Below are 25,971 nucleotides of genomic sequence, written 5' to 3'. Positions count from 1 at the left end.
TTCTATATTCTAAAAGGACACCCCACTATTCTGAGGCTGTGTCCTCTGATCTCAGACTCCTCCATCATAGGAAAATCATCTCCACATTCACTCTATCAAGGTCTTTCAATATTCAAGATGGAGATGGGTCATAGAAAGAAACCACCCCCTCCCCACCCCCTGTGCTCCATTTTACACTTAGTAAGTTAGCTTTCATAAAATATTATCAAGAGATTTAGTTCTTTCTTTTCTGATGAGGAAACATAATTTTACCTAAATGTGAAAACCTTAAAATGTGAAATAAAGTGGCCACTTTTTTGGGTACAGGAGCGAAAACCTGGTGTGGTCTTCTGCTGCTGTGTGTTCAGAGATGCTCTTCTGCACACCAGTGTTGTAATACTTGGTTATTTGAGTTACTGTCACCTTCCTGTCAGCTTGAACCAGTCTGGCTGTTCTCCCCGGACCTCTCATTAGCAATTTGTTTTCACCCACAGAACTGTCACTCACTGGATTTTTTTTTGTTTTTCACACCATTCTCTGTAAACTCTTCTGCACACACTGTTGTGCATGAAAATCCCAGGAAATCAGCAGTTTCTGAGATACTCAAACCTCCCCCATCAGGCACCAACAATCATTCACAGTCCAAGTCACTTCGGTCACATTTCTTCCCCATTCTGAAGTTTAGTCTGAACAATAAGCTAACTTCTTGATCATGTCTGCAGCCTTTAATCATTGAGTTATTGCCACATGATTGGCTGATTAGATATTTGCATTAATGAGGTGCACAACCTTATCTGTGTACCTAATTAGATACTTGCATTAATGAGCAGGTGTACTGCATATATTCTAATTCAAGTTACAATTAACATTTCACCTCTACCTTCTAAATAACAGGTTGAGTACATTAAATGTATTGAACCTGGCCAGAAACTGCACAGCAACTGATCAAACTGAACGAAACTTCCAATCTTGTACAGTACATTGACTCCAACCAAACTCAGGAAATGGAAATTAAACACCCAGTTATTCAAGTTTCTGAAAGGTGACATCATTCAATAGTGAGAAAGTTCGCTCAAATTCATCTTTTTGAATATTCAGCAATTGTCCTCATAGACACACACTTAATGTGAACACATTATTAAGGATAACACTCAGTGGTTTTGAAGCCCCCACCAGAATGAAGACATTCTTATATTTCTTTGCGATAATACAGGAGGCAAGGACAGACATTCAAAATTTCTCATTCACTTTACATTTAAAGCATTTTCATTTCATACCCATTTATTACACAGCTATTGTGTTTTATGGCAGACACCCACTCCATAATATTCTTTCCTGACTGTATGCATCACTGTGGGTGGGGCCTAGTGAAGTTTTTTTATATAAAACAGAGTTGAGGAGGAATTTCTTTAGCCAAGAGTGTGGTGAATTTGTGAAATTCATTGCCAAAGACTACTGTGGAGGCCATCATTCAGTATATTTAAAGCGGAGGTTGATAGGTTCTTGATTAGTCAGGGTGTCAAAGGAGAAGGCACGATAAGACGAATAATAAATTATTATTCATGGTGGAATGACAGAGCAGACTCAAAAGGCCTACTTCTGCTCCTATGTCTTAAGGTCTTATATACTGTAACTCCCTTGTAACCTTAATGTCTTGAGGACCAGCTAATAGTTACACCAGACTGAATGGCAAATATGTTTAATATCTCAGCTGCCATAATGACATGTGCACATTGGTTATGCTCATACAACAGCAAAAAGCAGAAGTTACAATGAATATTGACAATATATGCTTTTAAACTGGATTATGTTCTAAATTAAATGAAAGCAATCATGCAGTTTTAAAGGAGCATCCCTTGACAACAGACTTTACAAAACACATTGAGAATACTGCAAAATATTTACTTAGTGGTTTATGAACAATGAAGGAAGTATTTATTATTTTAAAAAAAAGACTTGTAACACAAGGCATCCTTTTATTTTCAAGAATCAACTGTTTCAATCGGCTTGGTCAGCCTGCTTTTGCAACCTGTAAGTGACACACAATTTCTGTAGTGTAATCTTCAAGACGAAGGCAATAGCACTTTGGGTGCAAGGATATGGCACAATGGAGACCTGGCCTGGTAATGTCTTATTATTTTATTTAGAGATACAGCGTGCAACAGACCCTTCCAGCCTACTGAACTGCACCCCCCAACAACCCACCTATTCAACACTAGCCTAATCACAGCACAATTTACAATGACCAATTCACCTACTAACTGGTATGGATTTTGAATTGTGGAAGGAAACCCATGCACACACGGGAAGGAATGTACAAACTTGCTTACAGAGGACGCTGGAATAGAACTCCGAAGCGTCCGGAGATGTAAAAGCGTCACCCTGGCCACGACGCTACCACGGTGCCCCAGTTCTTCAGTGCTATTCACAGAAATCAACGGTTGAAACTTTGGGGAAGAGCCGTCATTGTTATGATGGCAGCAATAAGAATCAGTTTATAAAGGAATGCTCCTTTAAGATATGGAACCAGTTTTTGCAGATGGATCCAGTTAATCTTTGGTGCACAATTCAACACAGCAGCAGATAACGGCCCTCCATTCTGACAGGACATGCTCAAAGTGTGTTGCTACCAAGGCTTGCAATTTAGAATGGAGATTGTAATATGTTCATTTTACCAAGATTATCAAGGGTCCATCTGACTATTTAGCTCCAAACCTTGTTTTTAATGACCAAAATAACACTTTCTCCTGGCCGATACAAAGCTAAAGCTGACTCGTTTAATTCAACAATAATACCTGGTAACTTATTCACTGCTATTGCGCACATTTGAGATATTAAACATGCTGTTCCAAATTCTTGCAGGCTAATGTCGTCTGCTGAGTACTTCGAAGCTTTTAATATAATCGGTGTATATTCCTGCAATGCTTTCAAAGTCTTGTGGAAGTCAATTCTGTTCAGTTGCTCCAATAACTCCACATACCGAAAACACATATTTCTGGCACTCGGTGGTCTCTGATTAAGGGAACCATAATCAGAGACTGTAGAAAACTCTACACTAACTAGATTTATACTTCCTTGGTACTTCCATTAAAACAACAGCGATCCTTCGCAGCAAAAGGCCTTTACAATTGGCAATATTACACTGTGCAAACAGCTTCAGGATCGGCCAGTGGTGAAACTGCAGGTTTGCACCTCAGCATTCATCTCAGAAGACAAACGTCACAGCACGATGTCGTAATTAAGACGTCAGATTGCTGTTGTCACAGTTTGAATAATCAAGCACAGAGATATCAGTGGATTTTCACCAACCAGAGGGAGAAGGTGGCACATTCAATCCTGAATGAAATAAGAAAACAACTGTTACTGTTGTCACGGAAATAAAGCGGTTAACTTGTGAGCAATCACCCCCTCCAGTGGTCACCATTAGACAAGTTCACACTTCTGAGATAAGCTGCCATTTTAAAACTGACTTTTTACAATAATAAATTCTGCCTTTACCCAAGTTGGTAATGTTTATTAAAATAATCAATTTTGTTATTTCCTTCTTTCTGAAGAAAAGTACGTTTGTTATTGAGGTGAGCAAGGTTTCACCTAAAACTGGAACTGAATCATGAAGGTCCCACCCACCCTGCATACAGACTGTTTGTCCCACTCCCATCTGGGAGAAGGCTAACATAGCATCCTCACCAGGACCACCAGATTCAAAAACAGTTACTGTGAGGCTGGTCAACACCTCCACACCACCACTGCTTAATCATTTCCTGTCAGTGTCACCTAATGTACAGACACTCATGGGCTTAGGTTCATTTTATGGACATACAATCAATGTATATAAGCTACCTTATGTATTTATATTTATTATGTTTTTTTAAAATTATTGCGTTTTTTATCTACATCAGATCCAGAGCAACAATTATTTTGTTCTCCTTTACATTTGTGGATTGTAAATGGCATTAAACAATCTTGAATCTTGAATCTGCTATTGGTACATTACAACTTAAAAACTCAACTATCAAAAAATGCTTTTATTTTAAGCTTTCATTACTGAGAGAAAAATTACCGTACCTGAAAAGCGCTAGTGTTTAAAGCCTTTCATACACAAGTTTGAATGGAAATCCTTTCGGTGTTTGGGCTAGTGCTGCATAACAGTTCTCGAGAACAGTGTGGTGATTCCATGGACAAGCTGTGAACAGACAAATAGCTACTGCTACTGCGGTCTTTTGCCCCACCAGGCTCTGTTTCAATATCCACATGGACCTCTATGTTCTTTCCTTCCCTAGAGCAGAAGCAGTATTTAGAACAGATCACTGAAATCATAATGCATTATTGGATGATTATGAAAGATTAGCTTTATTTGTCACATGTACACAGAAACATAACAGGGAAATGCATCACTCGCATTAATGACCAACGCAGTCTGAGGATGTGCACTGGGCAGTCTGCAAGTGTCGCCTTGCCTTTGACATCAACATAGAATGCCACAACTCACTCACCCCTAAACTGTACACCTTTGGACTGTGGAAGGAAACCCACACGGTCACAGGTAGAATACAGAAGCTCCTTATAGACAGCAGCAGGGACTGAAGCCCAATTCCTGGTGTTTTAAAGCGATGCACTGAACATTACACTACCGTGGTGCCCATTAACTTAAGTCCACAAATTCAAAGGGAAGATTGGTGAGCTGTCTTTGCGAACTGCATTAGGCCTTGAGGTGTGGACACACCTATAACGTTGTTAGGGAGAGAATTTGAGGATTCTGACCCAGTGACCGTGGAGAAACAAACATGTTTCCAAGTTAGGAAGGTGTGCGGCTTGGAGGACAACTTACAGTTGGTGGCGTTCCTATCTTTTTCGCTGCCTGCCCTTTTATCCGGCTTGGAAGGTGCTGTCTATGGAGTCTTGGTGAGCTGCTAACCATAAACTCAATCTGCAGATGCTGGAGGAACTCATCAGGTCAGGCAGCATCTATGGAGGGGAATAAACAGTCGATGTTTTGAGCCAAGACTCTTCATCAGTCCCAATGAAGGGTCCTGATCCAAAATGTTGACTGTATATTTCTCTCCACAGATGCTGCCTGACCTGCTGAGTTCCTCTAGCATTTTGGGTATTGCTCTTGCTGAGCTGCTACCGTGCATCCTGTACGGTTCACACTGCTGTTACTGTGCACTGGTGGAGTGGGTGTTCTGTATGGTATTGTTGAGGCTGCATCCATCCAGGCAAGTGGAGAGTGTTCCATCACACTCCTGATCTGAGCCTTGCAGATGGTGGACAGGCTTTGGGGAGTTAGGAGATGAGCAACTCATTGCAGGTTCATAGTGTCTGACTGGTCCTTGTAATCAGATTGTTTATATGGCCAGTGCAGTTCAGTTTCTGCACTGTGGTAACCACAGGATGTTGATAATGTGGGAGATTCAGTGATGGTGATGCCATTGAAGGTCAGGGTGTGATAACTGGACTTCTTCTTGTTGAGTATCAACGTTGCCTGGCACTTGTGTGGCGTAAATATTACTTACCACCTATCAGCCCAGGCCTGAAAACTGTCTGGTCCTGTTGCATTTGGATGTGGGCTGCCTCATTACCAGAGTTGTGAATGATGTTGAATGCTGGGCAGGCATCTGTGAATGTCGCAGCTCCTGACCAGGCTTATAGGTATCCAGGTCATGACTGTCCGAGTCTTGCTGCATTTGGACGTGGGCTGCTTCATTATCTGGGTTATGAATGGTGCTGAACATTGTGCAGTTATCAGTGAACATCTGACCTTACAACTGAAGTAAGATCATTGATGAAGTAGCTGAATGTGGTTGGTCTGAGGATCTCCTGCAGAGGTGTCCAGTGGCTAAGATGATTAACCTTTATGTTAGGTACATTTCCAAACAGTGGAGGGTTTTCTTCTCTATTCCCATTGACAAACTCAGCCCCAGCTCCTGGATGCTATCCTCATAATATAGTGCAGTGCAATTGGCAAAACATTGGCAGAGAAGAGGTGAGCTTTCTTTTTGGCCAGTTCTATTTCCAAGATACAATGCAGGGTTCGATTACCGCTGCTGTCTGTAAGGAGTTTGTCCGTTCTCTCCACAACTGTGTGGGCTTCTCCAGGTGCTCTGGTTTCCTCCCACATTCCAAGGATGCACGGGTAAGGGTTAGTAAGTTGTGGGCATGTTACGTTGGCGCAGGAAGCATGGCAACAGTTGCAGGCTGCCCCCTGCACATCTTTGCTGATTTGATTTGACACAAACACCACAATTCACTTTATGTTCTGAAGTACATGCGATAAATAAAGCCAACCTTTAATCTCGTTTTACATACAAGTATAGTCTTGGAACTAAGAGTAATACACTCAAAGCATTCCCACTTCTGATCAATATTCTGACAGAAGCACTTACTTAATGTTATCAGTGGAGGGGGGGGGGTGAAGAAGTAAAAGTGCAGAAGCGAATGGGTAAATAATCAACTGAGTTCATTATGACTGGTGAGGCAGGTGGCCCATCCATGGCTTCTAACCATCTTAGTCCTTAGATTTAGCAGAGTTCTGCTTCAATGCCAACCAAACAATCTCATAGCTGACAAGCCGATTTATTAATAAAAGTAACACAGTTAATGCTGCAAATAATTCCATGCTCAGCAGAGGCTTAATAACTGACTTGTGTAAATTACCCCCAAATATCCCTTATCAGTGGCACAGATAGAGTAAATGCAAGCAGGCTTTTTCCACTAGGGTTCAGTGAGACTAGAACTAGAGGTTATGGGTTAAAGGTGAAAAGTGACATGTTTAAGGGGAACCTTTTCAATCAGAGGGTGGTGAGAATGTGGAACGAGCTGCCAGAGGAAGTGGTGGATGTGGGTTTGATTGCAATAGTTCAGAGAAGTTTGGATAAGTGCAGGGACAGGAAGGGTATGGCTATGGCCAGAATCAGGTTTAGTATCTCTGGGATACAAGTATTTGTGAAAAATGTTGTTTTGTGCAGCAGTGCATAATACACAATAATAAAAAACTATAAATAACAATAAGAAATATATAAAAATTAAATAATTACAAAAAGAGAGCAAAATAATGAGGTATTGTAATAGCTTCGTGTCCATTCAGAAATCTGATGGCAGAGGGGAAAGAAGCTGTTCCTGAAATGTTGAGTGTGTGTCTTCAGGCTCCTGTACCTCCTCTCTGATGGTAGCAATGAGAAAAGGGCATGTCCTGGGTGATGGGGGTATTTAATGGTGCTCTGGGTGGATGGGACTAGGCAGAATAAGAGTTCGGTATTAACTAGATGGGTGAAGGCCCTGTGCTGCAGCGCTCTGCGGCTCTACAGGAGGATGTTTCATGTAACTTTACTATACCTGTTTGAAGAATCCTGCTCAGCGCTGAGCATGCTTCCTGCTAATGCTACCGTGCTTGCTGACTGGTCATTCTCCAGTTTTACACCTGCCCTGTCCAGATTGCTTCCACTTGCACTCAGGCCACTGGTTACCTCTTGCACGCTGCTACCACTGATACTGTGGTTATGCAACCTTGGCCGCGGCTCATTAACTGCCAAAAACATGAAGAATCAATACTTAATACCATAGGAACACGGAAGGTATACCGTTGTTTTAAAGGAGCTGCAGCCTTTGAAATAAAGAACTTTGGAATAATTTCATCTTTTAACTGTACAATTAACAACTTCGATTTGTTTTACCATTCCAACTAATGCCAACATTGAATATATACAGGATCAGTTAAAAGAAGTTATAGAAACTCTGCTCTCCAAACAATAATAGACTTAGTGTTCGCTAGAACAAAGATGAGGAATTTCTTTAGCCAAAGGGTGATTAATCTGTGAAATATATTGCCACAGACGACTGTGGAGGCTAAGTCATTGAGTATATTTAAAGCGGAGTTTGATGGGTTCTTGCCTAGTCAAAGATTACGGGGAGAAAGCAAGAGAATGAGGTTGAGAGGGATAATAAATCAGCCATGATGAAATGGTGGAGCAGACACAATGGCTGAACGGCCTATTTCTGCTCCCCTGTCTTATGGACCCTTCTCAATGCTTGTACAGAGGAGCTAAGTACAAATAACCACTATTCATACAGGCAAGTTAAAAGTCAAATTTGAATGGACAGAAATAAAATTATACAAGACAGAACTGACTTACACCATGGGTATATTCCAATCTCAACTTTGGAGAAGATGCTAGAAATAGAAATGTGTTCAAGTTATAAAATTGTGCTTCAGTATCAAAGAACCTCTACAGTCCACTTAAATCAAACAAGTTTGACCTAAAACTTTAGACCAAAATTCAAACTAAATCGAAGTATGTACTGTATATGTCACCATATCTACCTAGAGACCAGGGAAATCTGATGGCCTTTCTCACAAGATTGCAGAATGACTTCTGATCTTAGCAATGCTCATTTCTCAACAAGCTTTTCAGAAACGACAGGGTGGGGATGTAATGGAATTAAACATCCCTTGCGAATTCTCACATTCTACAGCAGTTTTCACGTAAAGGTAACTGGGAACTGTGGAGGTGGGAAACAATATGAGATGAAAATAAATTACCATAGGGCATTTCATACTGCAAGAATACTGCTAGTCTGATTCACTGGCTCTTGGTGAGACTGATGGTGGGAGAGCTGCATGGCGTCGGTTGTTGTGCGGACCAGGCCCTCGTACCTCGGGGTCACTTGTCGTGGCTGCCGGAGCTGCTCTCCAGTGTTGGCTCGGTGGAAGACAAGCTGGATTGCGTTCGTCTACAGCTGTACTTACGCGAGATGAGGAAGTGCTGCATGCTTCTTCTTGCAGAAGCATGGCCCCAAAACAACATCCAAGCACTATTAATCTACACACCATGACACTCAGTGACTTGGGCTATATTATTATTTTATTTATATTATCATTCTTTTTTCCAACTCTATGTCTTTCTCCTATATGTGCCTTGTGCTGTGTATGACTGTTGTTACTGTGTTTTGCACCTTGGCCTCAGAGGAATGTTGTTTCGTTTAGCTCTATACAGTTGAATGACAATTAAACTTCAACTTCAACACAATGGTCATTGGCACTTGGGTACCTGACATAAAAATATCTAATGTTGAAATTGTTCCAAACAATGTGAATAAATCATTGTGCTAACCACAGCAAAGCCTCCTGCCAATGCTGAAACCTATATCCTTAATAGGAATAAGTGTTACAATGGCCACAGGATTGACAATTACCATGTTACTGGAAAAATCCTGAGCTAAATAAAAACAAAGGCTGATGTTTGGTAAAGCCAAAAAGAAAGAATATCGTCAACACCATGTTAAGAATAATTAATCTTGCAAAGTAATGATGGTGTGAATTGATCTGGATGGATGTCCATAGGAGCACCATTGAGAGTGCCCTGCCTAGCTGCATCACCATCTGGTACGGGAATTACAAGGCATCTGACGGCAAGGATTGTGAGGAAACCACCGGGGTCTCCTTTCCAACTATCTGAGATTCATATTTCTCAACGAGGAGCAGAGAGCGAGCCTGTAAGTCTCACAGGAGCAAAGGATGTTGGGAATGGTGAGGGTGGAGCACTGCGGAAGGGGTGTGGGGCAGGTGGCAGAGAAGGAGTGCCAGGGGCGGACACACCAGCCCTGAGAAACCAGGCAAGGTCATCTTATCCTAAACAATTGATCATTACAGAATGCCTCTCTGGTGCTTCCAGCTCCAAAAGATTATTTGTTAATTGATTTTTTGTATAATTATTTCATGTGTTATGTGTGTGAGTATATATACTGTGTTGTGCACCTTGGTCCAAAGAAAATCTGCAGATGCTAGAAATCCTAAGCAACCCACATAAAATGCTGGAAGAACTCAGCAGATCAGGCAGTATCAATGCAAAAGAGTAAACAGTCGATGTTTCCAGCCGAGGCCTTTCATCAGGACTGGAAAAAAGATGAGGTCAGAGTAAGAAAGTGGCGGAGGGGAGGAAGAAGTATAAGTGGCAGGTGATGGGTGAAACCGAGAGGGGTGGGGGGAAGTAAAGAGTTGGGAAGTTGATTGGTGAAAGAGATAAAGGGCTGGAGGACAGGGAATCTGATAGGAGAGGGTAGAAGACCATGGAAGAAAGAGAAGGAAGAGGAGCACCAGAGGGAGGTGATGGGCAGGTAAGGAGAGAAGGAAACAAGAATGGGGAATCGTGAAGGGGGGTGGCATTTACCGGAAGTTCGAGAAATCGATGATCATGCCATCAGATTGGAGGCTACCCAGACGAATATAAGGTATTGCTCCTCTAACCTGAGTTTCGTTTGGCAGCAATGTTCCTTCTAATTTGTAATGACAAATGTGCGGAAAAATCTTGTGCCGTGCAATTTTCTGCCCAATGACAACACCATGTGCGTACTGAATTTTATATATGGAGGTATTCATTTTAACAGCCAGCAAAACACTGTCAATAAGAACTTAGATCTCCTCTGGGTTTGATTGTTTTCGCTCTCAGTCATCTGCACTCTCACAAACCATGCCTAGCAGGCCTTTAGCAGGTAATGAAGGATTTCTCACTGGACCTTTTGCACACCACCCACATATGATTTGCTTGCTAAATGATGCTTTAAAAAGTCAAGTTTCCAAATATCACTCCACTTCTTCCCACTTGCAAATTCTCCAGCAACCTTTGCGTAGCGACAATACAGGCAGGTAACACCAGTTTTTGTATTGAATGTAAATATTTTTCGTAGCTGCATGTTGCTGACCCCACGAACTTTCGGTTTAGCAGTTTCTACTGTTTCATTAAACTATTCTGCTTTAAATAAACTGGCAGTTCTTTCATGCTTCACCTCTTTGGAATTTGACATAGTGAATCAATAATTTCTTCAATAAAAAACAGAATAAATAAGCCAGTTCTAAAATCTGCAGACAAATCATCGCAAACTCTACGTTATCAACACCATCCACATCAGAAACTGGAAAAGAAAATGTGATTGTGTACGATCATGAAATATGTTTAACATGCTGATGAGGTATAGGGTGACAACCTTTTGTACGCAGTTTAAGTTCCTTTGGGCACTAGTAGCAAAAGATGTGCATGCTCACACATTTGAGGGAACATTGTTTGGTGGTATATATGTGTATGGTTGAATGACAATAAACTGAACTTGAAGATCAAACAAGTTTTGATGTTTAGAATTTCCACCTGACATGACAGTGTTTAACAAGTTCATTTTCTTCAGTCTGATTACATTTGCCCACAGACAATAACAAATTGAAGCAACCCATCTGTGTTTGGTATATCAGTGTCTGCCCAGATAAGCTTTCCAGTTGCTTCAGTTAAAAGACAAAATAATCTCCTTCAGAAGCAATTGACAAAGGTCCTGGATGAAGAAGCTGGTATTGAGTCAAGCGTAAATAATGCAAAGAAAAATTAATATGAAGCAAGAAGCAAAAGGCAAAACACAGAGACAGAAAAAGGGAAGTGCTTCTGAAGATAAAGAGTCTATTGTATCATGCAATTTTTTCATATGAATCCAGTCCCAATACCACTACTTTATTGTTTCCTATCTGTCACCTTATGTACAGACACTCTGGTACCTAGTGTCACTTCATGGACATACAATCAGTCTATGTATACAAGTTATCTTATGTAGTTATCTTTATTGCATTTTTAAAAATTATTATTATTGTTGTGTTTTTTTATGCTGCATCGGATCCAGAGTAACAAATATTTTGTTCTCCTTTACACTTGGGTACTGGAAATGACATTAAACAATCCTGACTGGATTTTGACTAATAGGGCAGTGTTTTGCCTTTGAAAAAACTGTAACGTTGTAAAGATATTGACAGGCTATGAAAAGCAATGAACAGGGATGGTGCTCACAGCGCAAGTACTTTGAAAATTCTGTCAGGAGCCGAGGTTGGGGAAAGAAAAGCATTATTCTTCACATGGTTTAAAAAACATTTGAAAACCGCATTCCTCATCAAGGAGAGAAATCAGGGAAGTAGAAGGTTTGAAAGATTTGCCTGACTTTGCAATTTTACCCAGTTGGTGTTCAACATATCTCTTGTCAGGAACAGGCAATGAGACAAGAAACTTTCCACCTAAAGTCTCACAGTGTTAAAGTTTAAAAAATAATTCAGAAGGACCATGACCAGAGGTACTGGAAGAACTCAGTGGATCAAACAACCTTTGAAGTAAAAAGAGTACGATGGGATTTTGGGCCTAGACCCAGCATCAGCATGAAAAGGGAAGACACAAGATTGCCGGTGTACAGAAGTACACAGGTGGGTTGGGACAGAGGATGGTAGGTGGTGATAAAACCAGATTACTTTTTCCCAAGCACACACACACCTGTTTCCTCTTCCTTTGTTCACCCCTCCCACATGCTCCCCACCTTCCCCTCTGCTCATCACCTCACACCTCTACCGGTTTCCTTCTATCACAGAGTCTTAGAACACCTCAGCACTGACACAGGCCCTCTGGCCCAACTAGTCCATGCCAATCTATTAATCTGCTTAGTCTCATCAACCTGCACCTGAATCACAGCCCTCCACACCCCATCCATGTACCCATCCAAATTTCTCTTAAATTTTGAGATCAAATCTGCATCTACCAGCCCGTTCCACATTCATACCACCCTCAGAGTGAAGAAATTCCTCCTTGTACCCCTTAAACATTTCAACTTTTACCCTTAATCCATGACTTCTAGTGCTAGTTTCACCCAACCTCAGTGGAAACAGCCTGCTTGTATTTACTCTATCTATCCCCTTCATAGAGGTATACAAAATTATCAAATCCCCCTCATACTTCTACACTCTAGGGAATAAAGTCCTAACCTACTCAAATCCTCTAGTCCTGGCAACATCCTTGTAAATTTTCTCTGCACTCTTTCAACTTTATTGACATCTTTCCTGTAGGTAGGTGATCAAACCTGGACACAATACCCCAAATTAGGCCACATCAACAACTTCAACATAACATCCCAACTCCTGTACTCAATACTTCAGTACACTGACAATCCTCCCCCTTAGTCCTGATGTAGAGTCACCTTTTGCCTCTAGATACTGCCAGACCTGCTGAATTTTTCTAATGTCCCGTTTTTTGTGGCATATGACCTTATGAGCCTGATTCATTATTCATGTAAATTAGAGTACTTTCAAGCAGGCTTTTTCCACTGAGGCTGGGTCAGACTAGGACTTATGGTCATGGGTTAAGGGTAAAAAGTGAAATATTTAAGAGGAACATGACAGGGAACTTATTCACTCAGAGGGTGGTGAGAGTGTGGAACAAGCTGCCAATGGAATTGGTAGATGCGGGATTGATATCAACACTTAAGAGAAGTTTGAATAAGTACATGGATGGGAGGGGTATAGGGGCTATGGTCTGGGTGCGTCAATGGGACTAGGCAGATTAATAGTTTGGCATGGTCTAGATGGGCCAAAGTGCCTGTTACTGTGCTGTACTGCTCTTTGACTCTCTGAATAAAGTCAGGATCACCAACTTCAACTCCTTCTTCTGCAAAGATAACCAAAATACAAATGAACTCAAACATGTCAGATGATAGTAGGCTCATCTGAGTCGAAGTGAATGACTTTGTTGCGCTCAGAAGGTGATTAATCTTCTTTGCATTGTGCATGCAGTGTGGACTAGAGTGACCCATCTGTGTGATCTATATCCAGGTTCAAAGTAAATTTGTTATTTAAAATATGTATATCTTTTGTTACTTAGGAAGCTGGGTGACATCAGATGGCAGGTGCGATATGGACATCAAAAGTAGAGCAGGGATGGCAAAAGACACCTTTATGAGAATTTAGAGTATACTGACCAACACTAAACTAGGCATGACAACCCGCCTCAGAGCACTGAAATGTTACATTTATCCAGTTATGTTATATGGATCAGAATGTTGGACAATATCTAGTAACATGAGGAAATGAATTGAAGCAGCAGAGATGTGGATTTTGAGGAGGATGCAAAGAATATCATGGACAAAACGAATATTTAATGAGGATGTCATGAACAGATCAAGCACAAAGAGAGAAATAATGTATGAGATCATGAAAAGGCAACGTAACTTCATTGGACATGCAATTAGGAAAGAGGAGTTAGAATGCACGGTAATTATGGGAAAGATTGAAGGGAAGAAAACAAAAGGAAGGCAAAGACAAATGATGATGGAAACAGCAGCCAGAGAAAAGGAAATGAATACCAATGAATTGATCCACTTGACCTGAAACAGGAGTGTGTGGGCCATGGCAGTCAAAGCTCAAACTGGGCACAGCACCTGATGATGATGATGATGATGATGATGATGATATCACCATATACTACCCTGAGCTTCATTTTCTTACAGGCATTCACAGGAAAATAAAGAAATACAATTGAATTTATGAAAAACTGTATATAAACAAAGACTGATAAGCAACCAAAGTTCAAAAGAAGACAAACTGCTTAAGGAGATAAATAGATAGATAACTAAAGTCTTGAAAGTGAGTTCATAGGTTGTGGAATCAGTTCACAGTTGAGGTGAGTGAAATTATCCACACTGGTTCAGGAACCTGATGGTAGGGCAATAACTGTTCCTGAACCTGCCAGTGTGGGATCTAAGGTTCCTGTACCTCCTGCCCCATTGGTAGTAGTGAGAAGAGAGCATGGCCAGAATGGTGGCTGTTCTTTATGATGGATGCTGTTTTCTTGTGGCATCCTTGATCGACTGCTGTTTTAGACACAACATGGAGTAATTTGACAGAAGGACAATGCAGAAGTTACGAATGGCAATAGCTACAGGCAAGATAGATGGATTGCTCTTCCTCTTGAGAGCTTTGCACCATCTTTGACACTTGACAATCTTTATAAACAATTAGGAAGCTAATTATTTGGAACATATAGAATAAATTGAACCAGGCAGCTTTTAATTCTTGATTAAATATTCGTTATATTTACCAGAAGTGCTACAGAAATGCCAACAGAAGCTCCAAAGACCTCATCCCTAGCAGAGAAAGGCTCTTTGATGGACTACACCTGGGGACAACTTGAAAGACTGGCCCACGACAGCTGCTATTGGTGGCCTATGCCCCAGTAGGGATGATGAGCTTAAAAAGAAGATATTTACCAGAGGCAGCATCTTCATCTATTTCAATCTTTACACCTTTTCCATTTCCAGTTGTAACTCCGCACCAATCACTCCGACAGAGCGAAACTGGGACAACGCCATAAACGTATGCCAGCATTATAGGTACACCAATACCTTAAAAAGCAAATAAAAGAATTCAAATATTCTTCAGAAAATTACATTAACCACTATTACCAAATCACAGTGATATTTACACAGAGGCAAGCATTTTTTTTAAATTCAGTGCAGAACAGGCCCTTCTGACCCAGTGAGCCACACCACCCAGCAAACCACCTATTTAACCCCAGCCTAAAAGGACAATTTACAATGGCCAATTAGCCAACTAACTGGTCTGTTTTTGGACTGTGGGAGGAAACTGGAGCACCTGCAGGAAACCCATGCACACATGGGAAAATTGCCGAAAATTTCTTACAGAGGACGTCAGAATTGAACTCCAAACTCCAGCATTCTGAGCTGTAATGGCGTCACGCTATCCGCTGTACCATGGCACCCTTATTTAAGGACATTTTTTTTTTAACCAAAATCTTGTAGCCTTTGCTTAGTCTTTAGCTAGATGCAAAGATGGGAAAATTTATTTCTTGTGCATCAAAAATCATATAAGGATCCCAAATATCCTTCCTCACTTAAAAGGGCAACACTTAGGGTGTGAAAGCTGCTAATAAATAATTCAACTTGACGTTATTGCTCAATGTTAAACCTTACCAACTGTCACTGCAGCTAACACAGGAGACACAATGATGGACAGAACAACTCCTCCAGCCACAGCAAGTCTTCGTCTATGATTTGAGATCTTATTACTTTCACAACGACTGTAAATCTGTAAAAAGGGTAAACATAATTGTTAGGTGTGTGTGGAGCAAGAATAACAACGGAACAGTAGGATTAAACATTTTTACTGAGTCACGTTAGCCACCGTACGTGTGTGGCAACTTACAGTGCGGGAGTGAGAAACTGGGCCCAAGGAGACGTAAAATGTCCGCACTCAAAAGCCCGCACAAAAAGGGAGCCTTCTGCACGCAGGAGGCCCAATTGATTCACTGCGCAATTAATCAGCCACATGCACACTTACCATATTTTCATAATTAACCCAATGCAGTTCAATAATTAGTTTACATTAGTAACTTAATTTTAAACACATCTTAAAAATCTATCATTTCATATTGCCTTTAAGCAAAGCACTACAGACTTACAATGTAGTGCTTGATAAATGCACCTTCAGTACAACACACAGACTGGAATCATTCCAGCAAAAACTGCAATCATGTTTATTGAGCACATGTGGAACAGTGCTATTTCAGAACAAATTATTTCATGTTGGAATACAGAGAACCTCTCAATCTGCAATGATTACAGGAGAAAATGAGAGAAATACATCAATAGGAAACCAATTATTCACTTTCCTTCTAACTCAATCTGTCTCAGCTGCTGTGAATATTTTAATGTCTCCCTGCTGAAACCCTGCTTGGAGGAGAAAACGACAAAGCATCTGGTGGTTGGGGTGTGGTAGGAAAATGGAGAATTAAACCGCCAAAATAATTCACAGTGAGGAGAGGGACAGACTGAAATAGACAAAATTTCTATATTGTGAGAACCTATTTTCTATTTATAGTTGATTGGCAGAGGAGAGAGAAAAATATAGAACATATAGGAAGAATCAGGATTTCCCCACTCCTACATTTGTAAAATAAACATGTGAAAAACATGTACATTTTCTGCCCAGCCTAACAACATAGAACAGTTCAGTACAGTCCAAGCCCTTCGGCCCACGATGTTATGCTGATCTTTTTAATCTACTCTAAGATCAATCTAACCTTCCCTCTGACATAACCCTCCACTTTTCTACCATCCATGTGCCTATCTAATGTATCAGCCTCCACCTCCACCTCAGCAGTGAATTCCATGTACCCACCACTGTGTGTAAAAAAAAACTTACTTTGACATCTCCCTAATACTTTCCTCCAATCACCTTGTATTAGCTGTTTCCACCCTGGGAAAAAGTCTCTGGCTATCCATTCAATCTATGCCATTTATTATCTTGTACACCTCTATCAAGTCACCTCTCATTCTCCTTCACCCCAGAGAGAGAAGCCCTAGCTTGCTCAACTTGTCCTAATAGTTTCAAGTCAATAATAAAACTATTTAGGACCAGAAGGCACAGCCTTAGAATAGAGGGAAGCCCCTTTAGAACAGAAATGTGAAGTAATTTATTTAGCCAAAGGGTGGTGAATCTGTGGACAGCTGTGAAGGTTAAGTGGTTAGGTATATTTAAAGTGAAGGTTGGTAGGTTCTTGATTAGTAAGTGCAACCAAAGTTATGGGGAGAAGAGAGGAGAATGGGGTTGAGAGGGATAATAAATCAGCCATGACAGAGTGATGGAGGAAACTCGATGGGCTGAATGGCCTAATTATACACTTATGCCTGATGGTCTAAAATGCATCAACTCATTCCACCGAGATGCAACACAGAGCGTCATAGGAAGTCATTCCTGCCTGTAGCCATCAAACTTTACAACTCCTCCCTTGGAGGGTCAGACACCCTGAGCCAATAGGCTGGTCCTGAACTTATTTCCTGGCATAATTTACATATTACTATTTAACTATTTATGGTTCTATTACTATTTATTATTTATGGTGCAACTGTAACGAAAACCAATTTCCCCCGGGATCAATAAAGTATGACTATGACTATATTGCTTTAACACCACTTTACTAAAGCAAAAGGAAGGTTCGTTCGTTACGTGCCATGTAGTATGACGTAGGCGATTATGTGATCATGTCCTTTCCATGACCATGATAGCTCTTGGCAATTTTTTCCACAGAAGTGGTTTGCCATGGCCTTCTACTGGGCAGCATCTTTACAAGATGGGTGACCCCAGCCGTTATCAATACTCTTCAGAAATTGTGTTCCTGGTGTCAGTGGTCACATAACCAGGACTTGTGGTATGCACCAGCTGCTCAAATGACCATCCACCACCTGCTCCTGTACTTTCAGATGACCTTGATCGGTATTGGGGGGGGGGGGGGGGGACTAAGCAGGTGCTACACCTTGCCCAAGGGTGACCTGCAGTCTAGTGGAGGGAAGGAGTGCCCTACACCTCCTTTGGTAGAGATGTATCTCCATCCTGCCACCCAAAGAGGCAGGTAACATTGCAAATCCAAAAGGTCTGTGTATGATTTCAAAGTCCATCTTACCTTTCGTCCCACGTAGATGGGGAGACCGACCATCATAACCGGAACAGCAATGCCAGCAATCAGTGTAATGCCAACTGGAGCACCAACCAACATGCCCACTTGCCAGAGAATCTTCTTCTTCCGACTCCATGGTTTCTTCCCCCAGAATGTGCAGCCAGATGGACTAGAAACACAACGATATAAAAGTGAGAAAGGATCAGCTCCCTTTGGAAACAAAGGCAGTGACTTCCCAGAAACCATTAAATGCAGGAAGCACAGGGCAATAAAATGCAAAAACATCTAAAAGCTGCAAATAAATGCATGGAAAGAATGTCTCAATGGGCAATGGGAGAGCCAATCTCAGTGAGAAACTGATGTCAAACAATGCTATCTCACTCTCTCAGCAACTTTTTTCCCCCAGTCTTTCTTACTGCAATACAAACCTCTCCCTAATAAATGTTACACATGAATAGACCTAATATTCAGAACTATTGAGAAACCATTCAATCCATCACAATTATGTTCTGGACAAAGGTCACACTGGTTTCGTTAGTGAAGCTACAGTTTGCAGCGAAGCTTGCACTCTTGAAAATTCAACTCCATGTCATTGACCTGCCGAAGAGATATTCTATCATCAACATTCACTAAAAAGAGTTGTTTTATCATCCATTATCAGGGCCCCGCCCCCCCCCCTTCCCCCCATCCAGTTCATGCTCTCTTCTTGCTGCTGCCATCAGGAAGGTGGAACAGGAGCCTCAGGACCCACAGTATCAGGATCAGGAACAGTCATTACCCCACAACCACCAAGATCTTGAACCAGAGAGGTTAACTTCACTTACCCCAACACTGAACTATGGGCTCACTTTCAAGGACTCTCCATCTCATCTTCTCTCTATTCATTGATGGTTATTTTTCATTTTTGTTTTTGCAGTGTTTGTTATCTTTTGCATATTGGTTGTTTGTCCGTCCTGTTGAGTGTGGTCCTTCATTGATTCTATTGTATTTCTTTGTATTTACCACAAATGTTCGCATGAAAATTACTCTCTAGGTTGTATATGGTGACATTTATAAACTTTGATAATAAATTTACTCTAAACTTTGATCCTGTCCCTCTAGGCGTCACTTTTCTCCAGTAGAATCTTTCTGCACGAGAGTGTCTTTGGTCATTAGCCCCCATATATAAACACAATCCTGAATGTTGAAGGGTCTTACTGAATTTTGTCCCTCCTTTGATTATCTTAGCTGTCATAAATACAACATGATGCAATCATCCGCAAACATCACACTTTCATCATGATGAGGGGAAGATCACCAATTAAGCTCAGGATGATGGCTTTGGGTTTTTACCCTGAGGAAGTGCAGTCATGGAAAAACAGACTTCTAACATCAGCTGCTTTTTTGCTTTTGGAACTGCAGCAACATCCCAAGACAATTCCCATCTACATCAGTCTTACTGACACCACATTCTACCTTGCTGATTTTGTATCATAATCATTCGTGATTGGTGTGACCCTGACATTTAACTTTTTTTTCTATTTAACCTAAATTTTGCCTATTTATTATATTTTTGTGTGACTATGTTTACTTATATGTGCTTTGTGCTGTGTGTGACTGCTGGCACTGTGTTTTGCACCTTGGCCCAGGAGGAACATGGTTTTGTTTTTCTGTATTCACGGGTTGGGTGGCAGGGGTGGTAGGGTGGAGATACATCTCTACCAAAGGAGGTGCAAAGCTCTCCTTCCTTCCGCAAGTGTACAGGTCATCCAAGAGTAAGGTGTAGCACCTGCTTAGCACCCCGCCTCCCCCACCGATCAGGGTCACGAGAAGCCAGAGGAGCAGGTGGTGGATGGTCGTATGAGCAGCTGGTGCATATCGTAAGACCTGGTTATGCAGCCACTGACGCCAGGCAGACAATCTCTGAAGAGTATTTATTGATAATGACTGGGGTCACCCATCTTGTCAAAACACTGTCTAGAAGAAGGCAATGGCAAACCACTTCAGTAGAAACATTTGGCAAGAACAATCATAGTCATGGAAAGACCATGATCGCTCATGTCATACAACACATAACGAATGAACGTATTCTTGGGTATTCATGTATGGTTGAATGACAATTAAACTTCAACTATTTCAAATGAAGTTCAAATGAAGCCTGCAATGAGGTGTTTAATAGTGGCTCTACAGAGGCCAGAATGTGCATCGGTGAGCAGATTATTGCTTGTAAGTGACACTGCCTATCAACTCGTTGATATTTGAGAGAAATGATGGAATAGTATCAGACTAGATTGTAAATGCTTTATTTTCTGGGAAGAGAATATATACAGAGTGCCACAGTAGCACAGTGGTTAGCGCAACGCTATTACAGGTGAGGGCATCGGAGTTCAGTATTCAATTCCAGCACCATCTGCGAGGAATTTGTATGTTCTCCCTGTGAACCCTGTGGGTTTCCTCCGGGTGCTCCAGTTTCCACCTATAGTCCAAAGAATTACTGGTTCATAATTGCTCATTGTAAATTGTTCTCTGATTAGGCTAGAGTTAATTAGGTGGGTTGCTGGGCAAGAAGGCCCTGTATCACTAAATAAATAAAGTGAATATATTTGGGTATTTCCAGTGACGCTGATGATTCAGTGATGGCTAACAGATCAAGGAACATGTTATCAGAATCACGGTTAGCATACTGCCAACACCCAAAGACTTTCCTGTATCTGATAGGTGAACAATGAACAAACAGTTAATGTAATTAGCTGAGGCTAACATCAGTGCATAGGATGGATCACAGAGGCCAAAGTGATTTATCCAGCCAGGCGGCTGTGGATTAGTTTTGTTTTTATGTGATAGCTTCTATCACAGTTGAAGTCGGGGAGTTTTCTCTTTCATCTTCTGCCCCCTCTAATTACCCAGTCACACACGGAAAGATTGCAGAGATTTGAGCCGATCAGTTGGTTGTGGCATTGTTCAGCTCCATCTGTGGGCTTAATGATGAAGTTTGAGATTACCAATCAGAATAAATTCCGTGCTGTTTCTGGTCAATGTTTTTATCAAGTAACTTTCTATGCAAGATATCATTGGAGAGTTAAGAGATAAGTAGTTAAAACCAAAATAAAATGACCAACCTATAATCTGATACAAAAGAACTTGCAGCCCTGACATAGACGATAGTGGAAGTCTGCCTTTCACCCATCCCTCCACGTACCACCAGGCTCACACTTCCAGTGGGGTTGCCTATTAGCTGTACAGAATAAACTCAGGCACAATGAACTAATAGCTTAGGACATACAGAGAGGTCCTCAGACTGTGAAATTAAACAGGGCTGGAAAACATTTTATTTTTTTTAAACTTATTTAAGAGATACAACATGGAATAGTCCTTCCACCCCCACAACTGATTTAACCTTGGAAATCATGGGACAATTCACATTAAACAATTAACCTACCCGGTATGTCTTTGGAGTATACGAGCACCTGAAGAAACCCCACACATTCCACGGGGAGGACTTAAACTCATTACAGAGGACATCAGAATTAAATTCTGAACTCCAACACCCCGAGCTGTAATAGCATCGTGCAAGAGCTATGCCCACGATACCATGATTGAGTCACATTGTTGCTTGATCAATTTGTGCAATAGCTCTATCCAATTTTTGTCCAGTCATTTGATATAAACAGAGGGTTTTTACAGAGTCCAAGAGGCTGGTGATGTCCTTTTCCAATCTGGTATTTGGCTTTACTTGATGCATTCTGTGGCGATCTGACACAACTGAATGGCATTGGAAGACATATTAGGCCATAGTTAAGAACCAATCATGTCACACTGTGCCTAGGATCACATATGGGTGTTAGGTACCCCGTAACTGGGTTGCCAAACCAGCAGAAATGGATCACTCAGTTGGAGTCTGGATTACTGGAACTAAAAAAGTTTTATTAAAGAAATAAGCAACACAGTACTCTAATCAAAAGGATAATGAATACAACAGTTCAGCAATGATAAACACACATGTACACAGAAACTAGGGTAATAGGATCAATCAAGCTCTATTGTCGTCTAGGGGTAAATGATCAGTTTCAAAGTGATGCAAAGTTCAGTTCAATTGAGTTCAGTTCAGTTCACAGTAATCACTGCCGTGGCGATGGACGGGGGGGGGGGGGGAGGAGAGAGAGAGCAAAAGCGAATGAATATTCAAACGGCTTCCACACAGACCTTCGATATTCTTCGCAGTCAGCTTTCAGGCGAGCCCTTTGTAATGTCTTCTGAGGTCACCGACTGTGACCCCTCCATTTCCAGATACGATCGTTTCTCTGTGGTGAACCTGGCACCCAGGCAAGGGCGGACACACACCAGGTTCCCGCCGATGGTACCTTTCTACCCTGTGCGTCTATGGCTTGGTCCCGCGATCAGCCCTCCAAAACTCCCACCAACTTGTGGGAGGTGCACCGCTTCCAGGGTCTCGTTACCTTGTGGTGTCGTGTGTGTCTTGCCTTAGCGAACCTGTCCCTTTTTATCCCCCTGCTGGGGTATCGCCTGTCCATCACTTCAAAGAGTTCAGGGTTCAAAGAGGAGCCGGTCTTGACAGCTCTCCCGTCTCTTCATTAACATCTCCAAATGCTGCTCCATTGTTTTCCTTATCTCTCTTTCTCCTGAAGACAGGTGGCAGACCAACTGCTGATCCCACTGGTGCCAGCACAGGACAGTTAACATCTTAGTCTATGTGTACTTTCGTCACATGGGCCAAACCAGATATGGATTGACCTTTCTAAAAAGACATAGATGGGGATATTTATAACAATCTACCACCAGTCAAATTAATGGATTTGAAAATCTCTACTGTTACTGTGGAATTTGAATCCATGTCATCAGATATTAGTCAAGGCTTCCGAATTACTAGTCACAATTGTGGATACCAGGTCAGAGGTTGGAACGGCACAGAAGTGCAGCCGTTAGCATAAAGCTATCACAACACCAGCGACCCAGGTTCAATTCCCACTGCAGTTTGTAAGGAATTTGCATGTTCACCCCGTGCCTGCCGAGTTTCCTCTGGGTGCCCCGGTTTCCTCCCACATTCTAAAGAGGCACAAGTTGGTAGGTTAAATGGTCATATGGGTGTAAATGGGTGGCACAGGCTTGTAGGGCCAGAACAGCCTGTTCCTATGCTGTATCTCGAAATAAATAAATATCCTGTGGAGAGTGCTTCAACGTCCCAACACTCCAAGACCACTTCAGCCATTCGTAAGAAGCTAATACAAGGCACAGAGGCTGCAGGATGTGCCATTTGTACAATTGCTGTACACTGTCCTCCCTGGGCTATTGGGACAGTGACCTTACACACCCACCATTCCAGCACTAGAATTACAGCAGCCAGTACATGAAAAAACCAACACCCTTGGGATCTCCTCCAAGTCATACAGCCAGTCAAGCTGCAAAGCAATTGCTGTTACCTCATTAAATCTGGAACCTTCCCCCACCCTCCCACTGCAAACAGTGGTTCAAGGTGGCTACACACCACCACCTTCTTAAGGGCAAACTGGGATGGGTAATAAATGCTTCTGTTGCCAGAAAATGAGTAAATAAAAATGTATCATTATCATTATGCCCTTTAGTGTGTGAGTGTAGGACCAGAGGGTACAGATTCAGAATAGAGGGACGGATATTTAGAACGGAAATGAGGAGGAAATTCTTTAGCCAAAGGATGGTGAATCTGCACCCAAAAAGTCGCCACTTAATGGTACCACCTTACCAGAATCAGTGGAATTAAATGCCATGAACATCTGTGGAGCCAAGTCATTGGGTATATCTAAAGTGGAGGTTGACAGGTTCTTGATTAGTCAGGGCATCAGAGGTTACGGGGAGAAGGCAGGAGAATGGGACTGAGCCCTGATGGAATGGTGGAGTAGACTCAATGGATTGAATGGCCTAATTCTGCTCCTCTGTCTTATGGTGTAAGGTGAAATGACCAGCTGAAGTGGGATACAGACCTTGTGTACTAACTCTATAGAGTTCAGCTGTAGAACATTTATGGATTCTACAAGATTACAGATTAATTGTGAACTGTCTTCACCAAACCATGGCATCCTCAAACCTGCTCATTTACCTCAGTTTAGGCATTTCCTTCAGATGGTTGGGTTTTCACATGCACTTCTCCTCCTAGAGCTGCCTGCTAAACTGACATCCTGGTATCTGCACAGCAAGGCACCATGGCAGCCACTGAACAGCAGAAAATAGGTTATTACTAAAATTGACGCAGCTACCTCTTCAATCATTTGAACTTAATTATCCCCATATGGAGTCCATCAGGAAACGAATACTAAATCGGTAAATTACTGTTACACGTACTGAGGTGCAGTGAAAAACTTGTCTTGCATACTGTCCATATAGATCAATTCATTACCATGGTGCATTGAAAGTGATAACGGGGAAAGCAATAACAGAGTGCAGAATAAAGTGTTACAGTTACAGAGAAGGTAAACAGTAAGGTCCAAGATAACCACAATGTAGATTGTGAGGTCAAGAATCCATCTTAATGCACTAGGGAACCATTCAATTGTCTTAGAATTATTCCAAAACACATTGGTGAATGACAGCTTCATGAATGCTAGAGAACAATTCAGAAGCCCAGGGAGCTTAGCAAATTATTTTCAGTTTGAAATTCTTTTTCATGAATGGAGAGTTGAAGTAGAAAGCAAAGATTATTAATGTTAGACTCTGTGTGGTTTATTACTCCAGGAATAAAATGATGTCACAGAATCAGAACCAGGTTTAATATGCCATGAAATTTGTTGTTTTGCAACAGCAGTACAGTGCAATACATAATAAAAAACTATAAATCACAGAAATAAATAAATAAATAAATAAATAAGTAGTGAAAAATTAGAGTTAAAAAAAAGTGACGTAGTATACATGGAATCACTGCCATTCAGAAATCTCATGGCGGAGGGGAAGAAGCTGTTCCTAAAACATTGAGTGTGTGTCTTCAGGCTCCCGTACCTCCTCCTTGGTGGTTACAATAAGAAGAGGGCTTGTCCTGGGTGATGTACAGTACAATGGATTAATATACTTTAAAGAGGAGAAAGCAACCTTTGACTCCTGCTCAATATGGACCAGTGTATTTTCTGCTGCTTTTGTAGCTACTGTTGAAGACGTGGTGTGAAAACATGATGAACATTACGCAGGCTTCAGCAGCAGTGGTCTTACTTCTCTGCCTTTTACTTCAGCCACTAGTGTATGCGGAGAGGCAGCAGAACCCTTTGCTTTAAGGATTTCATCTGTACAGATTGTTGGCTGCCCACCCACCATCCTCTAAGCATTGTTGCCATCTTTTCCCACGCAGGAAACAACTCAGAATTTCCCCCATGGCTGTTTGATTAGGAGACAGCTGTGCAGACCTTCAACCCTGTTTGCTTTAGGTGATGGCTTATTTATATTCTAACTTTAATTACCATTGTTCTATGTTCCTTAGCTACAAAATATTTACCAAATTCAGTTCTGAAAGTTTCTAATGGCTTGGCACCCATGACATCCTTCAAAATTCTTGCTAAACAAGATGTGTATAATTGATGTTTATAGAACATTACAACAAAATACAGGCCTTCAGCCCACAATGTTGTGCTGACCCTTTAATCTACTCTAAGATCAATCAAATCCTTCTCTCCTACTTTGCCATTCATTTTTTAAAAAATCATCCATGTGCGTATGTAAGAGTTTCTTAAACTTGCCTATGTAAGAGACTCTTAAATGTCCCTAATGTATCTGCCTCTACTAC

At 41.5% G+C, this 25,971-nt stretch overlaps 1 protein-coding gene across 1 annotated transcript in view; it reads right to left on the bottom strand.

The window, feature by feature from the left end:
- Positions 1–1,662: 1,662 nt before the first annotated feature.
- LOC140189199 (E3 ubiquitin-protein ligase RNF19A) overlaps positions 1,663–25,971 on the bottom strand; it is an 86,593-nt gene continuing 62,284 nt past the window's right edge. The window contains exons 5-10 of the mRNA XM_072245894.1: positions 18,240–18,402; positions 15,751–15,865; positions 15,028–15,162; positions 7,312–7,501; positions 4,045–4,255; positions 1,663–3,315 (exon numbers count right to left, since the gene is read on the bottom strand). Of these exons, the coding sequence (XP_072101995.1) occupies positions 4,072–4,255; positions 7,312–7,501; positions 15,028–15,162; positions 15,751–15,865; positions 18,240–18,402 (787 nt within the window). The 3' untranslated portion in view covers positions 1,663–3,315; positions 4,045–4,071. The remainder of the gene's footprint in view (positions 3,316–4,044; positions 4,256–7,311; positions 7,502–15,027; positions 15,163–15,750; positions 15,866–18,239; positions 18,403–25,971) is intronic.

Source organism: Mobula birostris, chromosome 2, assembly GCF_030028105.1.
Source record: "Mobula birostris isolate sMobBir1 chromosome 2, sMobBir1.hap1, whole genome shotgun sequence".
Lineage (NCBI taxonomy): Eukaryota > Metazoa > Chordata > Chondrichthyes > Myliobatiformes > Myliobatidae > Mobula > Mobula birostris.
This window is presented reverse-complemented; position numbering and strand designations above follow the sequence as displayed.